The sequence below is a fragment of the Aspergillus wentii genome, assembly GCF_001890725.1.
Source record: "Aspergillus wentii DTO 134E9 unplaced genomic scaffold ASPWEscaffold_4, whole genome shotgun sequence".
In the NCBI taxonomy this organism is placed as follows: domain Eukaryota; kingdom Fungi; phylum Ascomycota; class Eurotiomycetes; order Eurotiales; family Aspergillaceae; genus Aspergillus; species Aspergillus wentii.
The window spans coordinates 3,308,277-3,323,012 of record NW_024467835.1 but is presented as its reverse complement, the minus strand read 5'-3'; the positions used below and the strand labels follow the sequence as shown (position 1 = coordinate 3,323,012).

Below are 14,736 nucleotides of genomic sequence, written 5' to 3'. Positions count from 1 at the left end.
AACCTCCCTCGTCATCAATTTTTCCAGCAAAAATCAACATCAATCAATCATCAAGTCTTTCAAGTCACATCTTCTATTTCAATTTCAACCATCTCCCATTCACAATGGCAAAGGTTTGGTTCATCACAGGTTCCTCTCGCGGTCTTGGTTTCGGCATTGCCGAAGTTGCGCTCAACGCTGGGGATTCTGTGATTGCCGCTGCTCGAAAGCCAGAGCAACTCTCAGGCTTTGTCGAGAAATATAGCAGCGACAGAGTCTTCCCCGTTGCTCTTGACGTCAGCAACTACGACCAAGTGATCCAGGCCGTCAAGGCAGGCCATGAAAGGTTCGGCCGCATCGATATCGTCGTCAACAATGCAGGATACTCCAGCGTTGCCTCCATTGAGGATGCAGATATCGACAGTTTCCGCGCCCAAGTCGAGACAAACCTTTTCGGCGTCATTTATGTCACCAAGGCGGTCGTTCCTATTCTTCGTCAACAGAAATTCGGCCACATCTTCCAGATCTCCTCCATTGGTGGACGGCTCGGCATCCCCGGTCTCTCCGCCTATCAATCTTCCAAGTGGGCCGTTGGCGGATTCTCAACGGTGCTTGCCCAGGAAGTAGCCCCGTTTGGCGTCAAAGTCACCGTCCTGGAACCGGGTGGTATCAGGACCGACTTTGCCGGCGTGTCAATGCAGATTCCCCCAGTCAGCGAGCCATACCAGAGCACAGTCGGATACTGGGGTGAGTTTATACGAAATATCTCCGGTAAGGAGGTATCCATCCCGAGCAAGATTGGGGACATTATTCTTCGACTTTCGACTGAAAAGGAACCTCCTCTGCGGCTTTTGATCGGTCCTGATGCAGTTGATCTTGCTGGCAAGGTTGCTGGGGAACTTGCTGCGTCGGACGAGAAGTGGCATGAGTTGAGCGTTTCGTCAACCTAAAAATTTTATTTATGGGATAGATACCCGTGATGTTTTCTTTGTCAGCTATTAGTATGTTGATATCATATCTCTCCGGCTACTAGTCCATAAGATAGGAATAGCATTAAGTCAGTAATGGATTATGGCCCCTTAAATATTTCCAAGGACTGCCAGATACATATTCGTTTCACTTCGGGTAAAATACCTCCATAACCAAATTCATATTCAGAAAGTCCTGTATCTGATAGGATTTGTGTGAAACAAATATTTAACATGTTTACAACACATTTAGCGGCAGCTTTCAAACAATTCAGAGTCTTTAATTCGATCTTTGGGTAGTTGTACAAGATATCAATATTGTTTGACGCACATATCCATACACCTATATTGAATGTTTCATCCCTGAGTAGTGCCGAGCGGCCATCCAATTCCTATGATATGAATACCTGTCAACACCGGCCTCTTTCACTTACCCTATATCATTCAATAATGCAGTCTTCAAAGTTGCCACCAGCATAGTACATTTAACAACGGCGCAGTGGGTTCAAACCCCGATGTATTTCATCGGAGCATTCTCCTCCGCTTGGAATGAAGGCCCCGGTTATCAATGGCGAGCCCCAAAGACCTCAAAGTACTCGAGGTCAGGTAGAGCCCGCACGGCGACACCTATAATGACACTGTTAACGCTCTTCATCACCGCACCCGCGTTTGCTCAACGATGGCGGTATACCAATCTGAAGACTCCTCTTCTCCTTGTCTTGGCTTATAGATTCTTTCCGCCCCTGACTTCGAATGCGACAATTACACACGGTTCGCATGCAGTGTGCCCCTTGATAAATGGAGCCACCATAGGATGAGGTGTGTATGCTATTCACGTACATCTAGAACCAAACATCCAAGAAATCCACATAGCCAGTCACTTTGATGGAGTACTGGGTCTCGATTCTCCACTAGGTACTCAATATCGCACTCTTGGCACCATTCAACACCATATTCTGGAAGCCCTCTCGCTTCCCATTGTGCGGTAATATGCCGACTGTGTGGATGTCCTGGGGTAGGTGGTGCTATTATTACTGGCGAATGTGACCTGGGGACACACTATAGACGGATATTCTGATGCATAATGTTGCTGCTATGGTGTATGCACTATGGCTGTTTTGGAGACCAAATTTGAAGCGCGTGTAAAGATTTCAGGGGAATCTCAAACCTGTAGCGGATATTGCTGGACAGGCGCAATATTATGACGAAGGGACCGTAGATGGAACGTGGATTGCCCAAGAGATGAATAAAAAGATCTTGAGAGAAGGATTGCACGGTTAGATGTAGCAAATAAGGAGCGGAACTTGGCATATAATCGGGTAAAAAAGCGATAGTTGCTCATTTTTCCATAATATGATCTGCATAGTGATATCACAAATAATATAGTCAGGGGTTTAGAAGTCCTTAGTCTGGTACCCCATAAGCATGCAGCGGTATGTTTTCTTTAAGAATAGGTCATCTTTGGCTGCCTTCTTAGCCTACTCGTACTTTTTTTAATTGACATATCATTATAAGTACGGGTCACATTTATGTCACCCCAGTACTGCAGTAAGCAAAACATTAGTTCCTAGTACACAAGAAAAGAAAATTGAAAATTGAAGAAAAAAGGAGAAAGAGAGAAGTATATAATGTGTAGACAAAAAGTAATCAATCAGGAGGAATGTGGATGTGATCGCGTGCTCCATAAAAAAGAAAAAGAATAGTAGCATGTCCTCGTTTCGATCGAGGGACCTTCGGGTTATGAGCCCGACGCTCTTCCCCTGAGCTAACATGCTGGGTCTTGGCAGATAAGTTGTCTACTCTCAATTACAAAGAGCCCCGCCTCCAATGAGAGAATTAAACTACGCCAAGATCCAGGCACCAGCACTTTAAAGGTTAATAAACATCAATAAAACCAATATATTGAATCCGGAGGCGCGGTGGAGTCAATAGGATGGTTGGAAAAAACACTCAACATCTATGCGAGAGACTATAATGAGACATATCTAGTCTATTCGTATCAAAGGTTGAGCTCATTGTCTTGGAGCCTTTGCATGTCACAATTGCCTTCTAACTCCTTTTTGATCCTTTTTTGATGTAGAGATTAAGGACCTATTTTATATAGATCATGACGACTATATATTCAACATTTCCCTAAGCCTTGAATATGAGCATTCAACGTTCAAAACACCGTCGCCCAAGCCGCCATCTCCCAGTCGATCAATCCTCAATTCGAATAATATGAAGTTCTTATTCATTTCTGCGCTGCTGGTGGGCTCTGCGCTTGCGAGTTTCCGATGTGCCGACAAAACCTGCACAGACATTCAATGCTGCTACAGAAGAAGAAGATGGGTAAGTCAAGTTTGAATGAGGAAGACATTCCATAGCCACTAATATACATTCTCTAGATCCAAGGCCCAGACGACTTTGCGATTGGCGCCAAAGTAGGCCCCGATAATACCTACATCTAAATAAATGTGAATACGGCCGTGAATACATAGCAGTGAGTATCATTACTATTTCAGTGTAGATTATGTTTGACGTGAGCTGACTTCAGTATCAGTGCTTGTTCGATTCTTTCAAAAGTCATAGCTACCGCAGCTATAACCTATTACGCGCTATATATTGTAATAGCCCTTGGCGAAATGCCAATCAGAGGGTCTCTTTGCATACCATCTGGTGGATTATCCATATAAAAGTTATTTCGACTGTATCAGTTACAAAATAATCAATTATACCCCTTATCGCCTTGCCTCTGATTGGTTATTACTCTTTATAAGAATGAAAGATTGAGGTAGAACGACACTTCAAATAAGGCACTAGAATGATATTCCGACTCGAATAAGTGTTTTTCTTTTTTTTCGAAGTAAATAATTTCTAGAATTTATATAAGCATAATAGAATTCTTGACATCATTCAAGGTGACTTGGAAATATATTTTCACTTAATCTTATCTTCAGGGTTGACGTATATGGCTTTAATCCTGTGATAACAGTGCAGGCATCTTTATACTACGAACCATATGAGTAATATATAATAGTATCCATACCAATGGATGTAATCTGGTAGTAACAACATCGAGCATCGAGCATAATGTATTAAATGCAATTCAATATATTGGAATTCCGCTGTAACATTACATCTCATCACCCCGATTATTTGGCGATTATGCTCCTAATCAGGCAAAACATGCCAAGCATTTCGGGCAGTGAACGAGAGAAAAATGCAAATATCCCTCTTTTATTGGCGACAGGAATCATCGACTCATTCTGGTAAACTCTCCTGATACCCCTTTCTTGCATACCCTATTAGGGATGATGTTTTGACTAAAAAATGTGCTCACAATCCCAAGTGCTGAAGATTGCAGGATCTGCACAGAGACCTCCGAATCTCTGCAAAAACCTAATCTATGATTTTAGATGCGGGGCTTGTGATTAGAGGACAAGTCAAGATCAAGCAGTGGAGCCAGAACAGGACGACGAGAATAAAAAGAGGTCGATATTTGGCAAGATCGTAGATCGATCGATCGATCGATCTCGATCTCGATCCTCGATAGAAGTGAGGATTCCGACAATTTACTCGAACAGCTCGGAGGTTCGAAAGGCTATCCTGCCATGTTTTCATGGCTGATATGACCTGTACCCATGCCACGTTTTTAGCCATCGAGACAGTCTATCTACAGCCAATCCTGAATTCAATCGAGATGATTCTCCTTATTCCTTTTTACCTCTTATCTGGCCTCGCAATCCTAAGTCAGATTATAAATGTGGAGATCAGACCCGTAAAGATACTGATTGCTGCTACCACGAGCAAGCCACTAGTTTTATTTTGAGGACACAACTAGATAATAATGTCAGTAAATGAGTCTTAGTGTAAAGGATGAATTTAATTACACCTCTGTCTGTAACTGATAAATGCCATGAATTATCCTACAAGGGAAGATAATTCACCCGCTGTGCATCTTATCAAAGCCAAGCAGGCTAAGCATTCGGGACGGATCCACTCCAAACCATCCCACGTGGCGCCAGACTTTTCTTTTCTTATCTCTGACTCTTCATTTTCTATCCTTATTCACAAATGGAGGACGAAGAAAAAGGGACTAGGCCACAGCCTACTGTAGAGGCGCTGTCTTCAGACAAACCCTCAGGCAATATCTTTACTCGCCTCAACGACAAGATCCTCTCCATCAAATACTTGGAAAGTCGAGGGATCGAGCGTGTTCCGGTTGAGGAGCGTCATGCAGTCACTTTTTCAGATTACATGCAGATGACTCTGCTCTGGTTCAGCACGAATATCACCGCCAATAACATGGCTGTCGGTATGTTGGGTCCACTGGATTATTCCCTTGGTTTTGTCGACGCGGCTCTTTGTGCGACGTTTGGCGCGTTGCTGGGGGCAGCTGGGGTCGCGTATATGGGCACTTTTGGACCGATTAGTGGGAATCGAACAATGGTATGTACTCTATAAACTATGTGAATTTAGTTAATAGCTATAGGTTGTCGCGAGATACTTTATGGGGTATTATCCGAGCAAAATTGCCTGTCTTCTCAATATCATCATCATGCTTGGGTATGGAATGATTGATTGTCTTGTCGGTGGGCAGATACTGTCTGCCGTGGCTGGAGGACGCATGTCTGTCGTGGTGGGCATCATCATCATCGCAGTGGTGACCTGGGTGGTGGTTGTCTTTGGCATGAGCCTTTTTCATATCTACGAAAGGTATTCTATCAACAATTATATCTGCGGTTTAGATACTAACCATCGTAGATGGGCATGGCTCCCCCAATTCATCGCAGCGTTTGTCCTGGTCGGCAGTGCTGGGCCCAAGTTCGACACGTCCATCACATCTACTGGCGATGCAGCCACAATCAACGGCAATCGACTCTCGTTCTTCTCCCTCTGCCTGTCTGCATCTGTCGCATGGGCACCGGCCGGCGCAGATTTCTTCGTCTACTTCCCACCATCCACGGGCAAATGGAAGACATTCCTCATGACATTCATGGGAGTTGGCCTCGCATTGACCTTTGCAAACCTCATCGGCGTCGGGCTAGCCTCAGGCACCATGACCCATCCATCATGGGCGACAGCATTTGATACTTCCTCCGGCGCTCTAATCCTTGCTGGCTACGATGGACTAGGAGGGTTTGGCAAGTTCCTCGGTGTCATCGTCGCACTGGGTTTAATCGCGAATAACATCCCCGGGACGTATTCCGCCACTCTCGGATTCCAAATCATGGGTCGCCATATCGCCCGCCTTCCGCGATGGTTTCTTTCCTGTGTCGGAGTACTCATTTACACGGCTTGTGCTCTGGGCGGTCGCAATAACCTCTACGACATTTTTGAGAATTTCCTCGCTCTCATGGGATACTGGGTAACTATCTATCTGACCATTGCATTGGAGGAGCAGTTCATCTTTCGTCGCACGCGCGGGTTTGACTGGGATGCGTGGGCTGATCCGGCGCGATTACCGGTTGGAATCGCGGCACTGGCTGCGTTTCTTATCGGATGGGCTGGAGCGATCGTCTGCATGGACCAGATCTGGTATGTTGGGCCTATTGCAAAGATGGTTGGAGAGGATGGATCGGATTTGGGTATTTGGGTTGGTGTTTCATGGGCGATGATTGTGTACCCGCCGTTGAGATGGATTGAGTTGAAGAAGTTTAACCGGTGATGCTTAGTGATGGAGTATTGAAATTGCATTTCATGTAGATTCAGGATATCTCGCTAGTATAGAGTAGAACACTCGCTGATGTATCCAAAGTACCATCGATGGGCCGTCCTGCTATCAGCTGTCGTGCCGTCATTTCCATCTGTTGAGTCAACCCCAGTAACCACATCGACATCTGCAGTTGTCACGGTTACATTGTTTCCGCTGGTGATCCAGTACTCGGGACTAGCATGATGATAGCCCAATAGCTTGGGTGGCAACTTAGGAACAATATCATCGGTGTGGGTTACGCGATAGTTGTCTCCCTTGTCAGTCACGTTGGTGATATAGTCTGCCAATGCAAGGTTCCCAATTCGGGGTTGGCCATAGTTGTACTATCAATCAATCAACAAAATAATAAATATACAGTGAAGAAGCAAACATACCAGTTGAACCGTATATCCCGAATTCCTAAAAACAACAGCCGCAACAGCAGCCAGGGCAGCACCGTAACTATGCCCTGTGAAAGCAAGCTCATAGTTTGGATACTTTGCAGTGGCAGATTCAATGATCGAAGTGATATTATCGGAAACAGTCCCCCAAGCCTCCCAGAAGCCGCTATGCACTTTACAGCCAGAGCATAGATCGCTGCCATCTGTGAGTCCAAAGTCGAGATCGGCTATCCAGTTGGCAATATCAGAGCTGCCCCGGAATGAAAGAACTAGGAGTTTATTCGTCTCATCTGCTGCGATAAAACCGGTGACATCGCCAAATGATGAGGATCTGGATATATCAGCTGTGTTGAATATAGTCGGATGATAGTACCCACTCATCAAACTCATCTAATGTGACAGTCGACGCCGCTTCTACTAGCGGACAATTTCCAACAGAGCATTCAAGCTTAGTATTGGAGGAATTCAAGTTCTCTAGACAGTATGAGGCGGCACTGTATTGTGCAAAAAGATCGAGATTGTTCAGAACGGAGGAATCGACATCTGCCTTTGTAAATACTATGAAGGGTTTCAGGATGAGTAGACATACCTCTACGGACTGGAGAAGGAGCTGCTTGAACAAGCAGCAGACTTGCGATAATCCCAAATAGTATGTCGAACATCTTTTAATAGAATAGAATATATTTTTACTATCATGACGGAGGAATTGTACCTCCATTTATACACTACTGGATGCCGTCATTAGTCAATCAGGTCATGGTTATGCAAAACCCCGCACTACACCAGGTACGGTGTTTCGTCCGATGGCATTACGACTCTCTTCAGGCACGTAATTTGTATTGACCGTATGATAGGGCGAAAGGAAGATAAGCTAACGAAGCAATAATAATGCCTGTCAGTGCTATTTAAAAGCAAGGCATGTTTACTTCCCCTCATCTTGATAGCCTCGGCCAACGTGGGAAGTTACAGCACGATGATAGGTGGATTGTACAGTTCATGTAAATTATTCAAAGACAATGTATTGCACTATCACGGCTACACAGAAGAAAAATAGATTATAATTTTAGTTTTAATGTCCTGAATAATTTCCGAGCAATTCACCGTCGGATCTCCGTCTGGTTTATTTGGTAGCATTTATGTGAATCTTTATCAATGTATGGCAAGCGCAGCAACAATAACCCCAGTCAGATCCCCTATTATACTCGGGATATTACTGCGTATCCACCCACTAGAGCTCTACTTATTGTACCATGGTCTACTGTATCATTTAGTTTAGAAGATAAAATTATTAGGCAGAAGACAAAGAGCTGGACTGCATGATACGCAAACATCTTGCATTAGAAACTTAACATCCCCCAATTACACATTCTTCTCGACTAAGGTAATCTTGCCAGTCTCAACCTCATAAATATAGCCTGTGATAGGAACATTCAGCAACAGACTGTTGTCCTTCAACGATCGGATATCGTCCAGAACACTCTGTTTCAAATCACCAAACGGCAAAAATGCAATATGATCAGCATTCTGGCCAAGTTCAGATCGGATCTTGCTCCGGATCGCCTCATCGGTAAAGGTGAGCATTCCACAGTTGGTCTATCGTAGTCAGTATTCTCATGCAACCATCGATGTTGCAACCAGGTACGGGAGGCATACATGGTGCACAAGAATAATCTCTCTCGTTCCCAACAGCTGCTGCGAGATGATGAGGCTTCGAAGAGCGTCTGTCACTCGACCACCTGCATTTCGAATAACATGGGCATCTCCTTCTTCCAGACCAAGAGCGCGAGCAGGGTCTTTGCGCTGTCAGTTCGAAGGCATCATAGATTTAAACTGACGAGAACCTACCCAGTCGGGCATCCATGCACGTCACTATGGCGACCTTTCTATTAAGATGGTTTCGCATTAGAGGTTTCTCTTCATACTCATCATAGAAACGTACCGCTGCGGGGGAAGCTGCAAATCGCCCTTGGTGAAGGATGCCGCGTATTCGGCATTCGCAGCTTCGACCTCATTTGCGACAGACATAGTGGTTTATATAAAATTGTAATAGATTGAATAAACAAAAGGACCTTGGGGATGATGGAAAGGATAGAAAAGACCGATTTATCCCCGCATTGAGGATGTTCAACATCGACATGTTATGACGTGATATTCGCTGACCCCATTTCTTGATGACGTGATGAACCTTCATCACAACAGACAACCTTAATCAACATGCTCACTGTTATCTAGAGCTGTTCAAGTATCTATAGTTTTTTTTTTTTTTTTTTTCCGTTTGCATATCTATCTGATCATAGAACCCCTACGCTAAGCGCTTGTTTTGTTCCTATAGGTCTACAAGTATAGACATTCAAATATTGAGGAATGACATCGACCGTAGATATCGAAATCGGGAGTTTATTAGTATTTACTGATTAGGTCTGTCCTAAGACTTAATATCGGGAAGACGCTATATTGTTTTTATTGCCCCCTCGCGATGCCATACGCCTGCGGGACTTTTTATATATACATACAATACACCCATGCAGACCAAAGGTAGCCCTATTGCCTCTGGTCTTGTTGATAATCTAAATAATCCGACTCGCTTGAGGTTTCAGTGATACAGTGATAGGGCCGTTTTATTCTATGGCACAGCTATTTCGTAGCCACATATGAAAAACCACTCCGAGAGGAATCTGGATATAGAGGCGCTCGTCGGTTACCATCTCTACTCTTTTTATTAATTCAACTAGGTAAATTGAGGTCAAAAGATACTGGAACTGGTCCTGGATGCATCATTCAACTCCTCTTCGACAGCCATTTTCGAAACCGACATTTTCGACCAGGAAATCGGCTTCGGCGGCAATGGCGATTACATGTCTGCATCTGTCGCTGAGAATCCCTTTAATCTGACTGGTCGTACGGGAGGGGATGGTGTCCATGGGGGTGAATTTGCCCCTGAATTGTTTACTGTCAATTATCCCACTCCAGACTGTCTCCGTCGCGACTTTCTTCCTTAGATCATGAATGCTTTTGCGCAGCAGAGCTTGGTGGATCATGTGCAGAGCCAGCCGGATTATACAAGTTTTGCACGGGCAGTAGAGAATATTCCAAACTTCTCACAGCCAAACATCCACGGGAGTGAGGATTTTGGGTCTGGAGGCGTCCTGGGGACATTGGGGAATCAGGCACAGAGCCCTGGGGGTGAGTATACCTATGCTTCTTTCGTATGGTCAAACATTGCAAGATTTGACAAATCCTCTTTCTTGCTCCACCACGTTAATCTCGATCGTATCTTCTGGACTAGCAACAGAAAGATCTACCTTCACGCTTTCACCAGGTTGGGGGTCCAGTCCAGCCGTTTGATTACAGTGGGGTGAACGTCGCGCTCGACTTCAAGGTGGATATTGGGAATCTCGCGCCGAATTTGACATTGCAGCAGCTTTTGAAGCCGCAAGGCGATGTTCTGTGCTATGATTATTATTCTGGAAAGTGACAGTAGATACTCCCTATGTCAATGATTATGCTTCAAAAGTGAATACAAAGGGGTAAAGGTATTTGAAATGGGACGATAGAATGCTATAAAAGACGGATCACGTGACCGATCATGGATCAGTCAGCGGTGCTGCGTCTGATTGGTTGTGCTCGAATATGAATGAGGTGTACACCCCGCTGCACGTGCTCAAGAGCTGCCTATCAAAGTATCAAAAGGGCCGGACTTGGTAATATTCAAGGTTTTATTGGCCGCTGCCTGTGCCTGCTCACCGAAAAAAAGGATCTTCAGCTTAAGCCGCGAGCTGCTCAGGTATGATTTCAGCTGTCAATAATTGTGGATCTGTACACACTCCCATTGGCCGGGGAAACCTCCACCGTGGGGTGTTGTTGCGACTCCTGAAGGCTCTGTTTTTCAGCTCGGCTGTGACCCACCAATGACGGACGGGAGAGTTCAGCTGAAAACAGCTACCCAGGCGCGATCGCAAATAGAAATGGCCCGGAAACCCAGTTTGTTGGGAAGAACGAGAGGGGCATGCGGGATATAAAGTGGACGACGTCTTTCCATGGAAATTCCGACCAAACCCAAATCACCTTCTTGACACCCACAAGATGGTAGCCATCAACTGCCGCCAGCATGCATTCTTCGAGACGACAAAACGGCTCCTCGCTGAGCTTGTTAATGAAGGCTTGGTCCAAGCAACAGTCGTCGACTCCAAGGCCGACGCAGAACAAAGATGTTTGAAGCTGAAAAGCATCACTACCGGTGATAATAAAACGATCACCGTCAGATTAAGGCCAGGCACGATCATCGAGACAAGACTCGATCAAACGATCGGTGTTGTGCGCCCGGATAGTTTGCAGCCACCAGTCGTATTGCGCCATGATGAAACAGAAACAGAGGAGCTGGACCCTGGCTATATCTTCACTTTCATCACTTCTTGGTTGGCAGACGAGGCTGAAAGCACGACACTCGAACAAATCGCATTGGAATTGCAGAATTCCGCGAGGAATCAAGGTTAGACCGATTGAATAATATGCGTGGACTCGATGTTAACAGGTAACAGTGAAATGGCTGGAAATAAGCAGAAACCAGACCGAACCGACTTTGGAGAGCCCATCGATTACTTGGGAGAGATCCCTGGTATACGGACATCCCAGCCATCCAGTATGAACCTCTTGAAGACGAAAACGGCAATTACTAACTGTGTCAGTACCACCGGCTATGCTACGCCCAAGAGCCTCTCCAACCAGTCGCCCCGGAGGATATCCCAGCAATGCTCACCCCGGATCTCACATTCATCTCCATTCCGCGAACTGACATGCACTTTACCGGACCTTTTGAAGAAACCCTACAGCCACTGCTGAGGAAACTTCAACTTCCGGAGCCCTCTAATGAACGAGCAATCGTCCCCTGTCTCACCCAACAGCTCCCCTCTATCACTCAGCGCTTTCCCAACGCCATCATCCTCAAGACCGTCAAGGAGTGTGCAGAAGCTCAAGTCTCAATGCGCACACTAACTATTCGCCCCGAGCTAGAATTCCCATTCCATCTCAAGATGTCACTAGCATGCAACATCACCTCTGCTCTACGAACAATCACCCCCTGGACAACACGGATTGGGCCACTTCTATCGGAAATCCTCGAGAAGTTCCTACCCCCCGGTCTGTGGATGTTTAAAGAATTAGCAGGAATGACAGGATGTCAAAGTGATTTCAATGAAGCAAAGCATTTCTCATGCATTATTCGAGACGACATGGAGGAAAGGGCGAACGCAAATAATGAAGCTCTGGCTGTCGGTGCCTCGCTTGCTGAAATTAACCACGACACGGGCAAGTCGTGTGCTGAGAGAGTGTTTGGTCTGGAGACTGTCTCACAGAAACAGGAATGGCTACGCAGGTCAGTTTGTTCAGTCTCATACTGATTATTGCATTTATGTTAACTCGGAATAGCTATGTAACACGCCTATTCGAAATCGCTCTCCCGCCATTGGTCCTCCATGGAATTGGTTTTGAAGCCCACGGCCAGAATATCGTCGCCCGCATCTGTCGTCAGACAGGTCAAATCAAGGGATTTGTCGTCCGAGACTTTGGAGGTGTCAGATTGCATGTTCCAACACTAGAAAGCCAGGGCATCTGTTTCGCCTCATTGCCACCTGGAGGAGCAGTGTTGACTGATAACATGGAGAATGTGTGGAGCAAAGTCCACCACTCTTTGCTTCAGAACCATGTGGGATTGATCCTCACCTCGCTGGGTCTGGAACGAAATGGCGGATGGGGCGTTGTGAGAGATGCTCTTTCCAGTGTTCTGAAGCCAGAGCAAGGAGGAACAAGGGAGACACTTTATGAGTACTTCCTCAAGGATACGATGCCGTTCAAGTGCTTTTTGAGAATGAGAATGGCAGGGAAATATCGCGATGTAAGTTTTCCATTCCATTGACCGCAGCTTATGATACTGACGTGCTATAGTATGTGGAGAGGGAAGTCCCGAACGTCCTGTTGATCGATTCGGACCGTTGGCAGTCTGTGCTGCAGAACTATCAGCCATCGATTCATTATACATAGAATAACTACAATCCCTTTAAACGAATAATGTAAACACTTCACTATACATATGAACTGAAATCCACATGCGAGATATGTACACTTTATTATGCGTCTATTTCTTTCCACCTGCCGCACCGACTAAATTCCCATACTTCAGCGTATTCATCGTAGCCGCAAACTGCTCAACGGATGGTGAAACAGTGAGAATCATCGCCGAATGACTGTCTATCGACGCCTGGAAATGTTGACGCAGCACCATGGTCAGCGGCGAAGATCTAAACGGGATATGGGTCTTGTTCAGTGCTCTAGCCCGTATGACTTCCTTCAAAGCCAGAAGATCTGTGTTGATTTGCCTTCCCTCTTGTTTCTCCTGTGGTGTTTGCTTCATCCCAGTGTTCTGATCTGAGTATTCTGAGCCTGCGAGATCGACAAAAACGAGCTTTCCTCCAATACACACATGTCGCTGGGCTATAGAGTCAAATACTTGAGACTCGTAGCTCTCGGCTTCCTTAACGCATGATTCAAACTCGGCCTTCTTTGCCTCGGCAGCATCGATCCGTGTCTGGTCGATCTGATAGTCGGGATTGGGAACATACTTCCCCTCTTCATTCTGTATCAAGCCGCGATAATTCTCTTCAATGTAGACATCAGTCGCGTATTTCCCCACCGGAACAAGCTCTGACTGTCGCTCTATCACCGCATCGCGTGCCTCCAGTAGTGACTTGGTCACAATCTCAAGCTCCAAAACTGCATGCGTCCGAGAACTCTGATCATGGACTGTTGAGGTCCCTGTCGTGCGAAGTTTCAATCCCACTTGCAACTCGCGGCGCAGATCCTCGAAACTCCAGCATGCTTTTGTTGCGATAGGTCTGACCCTGACTTTCCCGTTTTCCAGCATCTCGGTCTCCCCACGGATATACACCTGTCCGTCAGACCCTTGACGGACGAAACATTCTCGACGGCCGTTGAGGAGGTCAAAAGCCGTATTCTTTCGTAATTCATACATCCGGATTCCGAGTCCGAGCTTGTCGCTATCATCACCTTCATTCTTACTCTCAAGCACTTCTCCCAAATAACGAGCAGCAGCCAAAGAAAGCCCAAACTCATCGCTATTTTCATAATCATATCCGATAATCGTATGCGACTTGCCGCTGCCCGAGTGGCCATATGCAAAGAAGTTGCACGATTTTCCCTGCAAGACATGTGGCAGGACAGGGACTATGACTTTTTCAAAGACGGTGTTGTTCTTGTCATCTGCATCGAATATCCCAGCAAAAGATGCGGCGCTTTTCCACGAGCGATCTCGAGTAGAAGATGGAGGTGCAACGATGGATATTGATGATGGTGAGTATTCACCTTGGCTGTATTCGCGTTCGATTTCGCCCTGTGGCTCATTGGGCCTGAGAGGACGCCATCTTGCCCATACGTTCAATGGGAGCATTTCGGATCAATATGTTTAAGAATGAATGAGATGCGAGAAGTTCTTTTGCGAGGGGATTAATTGCTAATGCTGTATCTGCCTGGCTCTTGAACCTGGGTGCTATCTTCACCTCTCCAAGAACGAAATTGAACACGCGTTAGTTGTCAGGCACCCTCGATGTCGAAGAATCGAGAAAGTAAATACATCAATGGGGAGTAAGTGGACCAATCTCATGGAATATTCTGATTGGCCATGTTTCACATGATCTGCGTT

At 45.8% G+C, this 14,736-nt stretch overlaps 6 protein-coding genes and 1 non-coding gene across 7 annotated transcripts; 3 read left to right on the top strand and 4 right to left on the bottom strand.

Moving 5' to 3' along the window:
* Positions 1-104: 104 nt before the first annotated feature.
* Positions 105-929, top strand: ASPWEDRAFT_51850 (uncharacterized protein; the record flags this gene model as incomplete). The annotated part of the gene is made up of 1 exon (XM_040837664.1): positions 105-929. One exon carries the CDS (start codon positions 105-107, stop codon positions 927-929), a length of 825 nt encoding a protein of 274 aa, XP_040689575.1.
* Positions 930-2,650: 1,721 nt separating this feature from the next.
* Positions 2,651-2,722, bottom strand: ASPWEDRAFT_t124. The gene has a single exon. It is a non-coding gene; the product is annotated as a tRNA-Met (tRNA).
* Positions 2,723-5,003: 2,281 nt separating this feature from the next.
* On the top strand, positions 5,004-6,597 carry ASPWEDRAFT_111730 (purine-cytosine permease family protein; the record flags this gene model as incomplete). The annotated part of the gene is made up of 3 exons (XM_040828267.1): positions 5,004-5,378; positions 5,422-5,645; positions 5,694-6,597. 3 exons carry the CDS (start codon positions 5,004-5,006, stop codon positions 6,595-6,597), a joined length of 1,503 nt encoding a protein of 500 aa, XP_040689574.1.
* Positions 6,598-6,650: 53 nt separating this feature from the next.
* ASPWEDRAFT_109605 (lipase family protein) lies at positions 6,651-7,687 on the bottom strand (the record flags this gene model as incomplete). Its single annotated transcript, XM_040828098.1, has 4 exons — positions 6,651-6,968; positions 7,020-7,356; positions 7,403-7,583; positions 7,621-7,687. The coding sequence occupies 4 exons, from the start codon at positions 7,685-7,687 to the stop codon at positions 6,651-6,653; spliced, it is 903 nt and encodes a 300-aa protein (XP_040689573.1).
* Positions 7,688-8,317: 630 nt separating this feature from the next.
* ASPWEDRAFT_156154 (beta-class carbonic anhydrase) lies at positions 8,318-9,126 on the bottom strand. The gene is made up of 4 exons (XM_040829698.1): positions 8,965-9,126; positions 8,871-8,908; positions 8,679-8,818; positions 8,318-8,618 (listed from the first exon to the last, which is right to left on the bottom strand). Exons 1-4 carry the CDS (start codon positions 9,048-9,050, stop codon positions 8,385-8,387), a joined length of 498 nt encoding a protein of 165 aa, XP_040689572.1. The 5' UTR covers positions 9,051-9,126; the 3' UTR covers positions 8,318-8,384.
* Positions 9,127-11,108: 1,982 nt separating this feature from the next.
* Positions 11,109-13,061, top strand: ASPWEDRAFT_110084 (uncharacterized protein; the record flags this gene model as incomplete). The annotated part of the gene is made up of 5 exons (XM_040828146.1): positions 11,109-11,514; positions 11,564-11,664; positions 11,711-12,396; positions 12,450-12,915; positions 12,966-13,061. 5 exons carry the CDS (start codon positions 11,109-11,111, stop codon positions 13,059-13,061), a joined length of 1,755 nt encoding a protein of 584 aa, XP_040689571.1.
* Positions 13,062-13,155: 94 nt separating this feature from the next.
* On the bottom strand, positions 13,156-14,484 carry ASPWEDRAFT_51819 (kinesin family protein; the record flags this gene model as incomplete). Its single annotated transcript, XM_040837658.1, has 1 exon — positions 13,156-14,484. One exon carries the CDS (start codon positions 14,482-14,484, stop codon positions 13,156-13,158), a length of 1,329 nt encoding a protein of 442 aa, XP_040689570.1.
* Between the last annotated feature and the right edge of the window lie 252 nt (positions 14,485-14,736).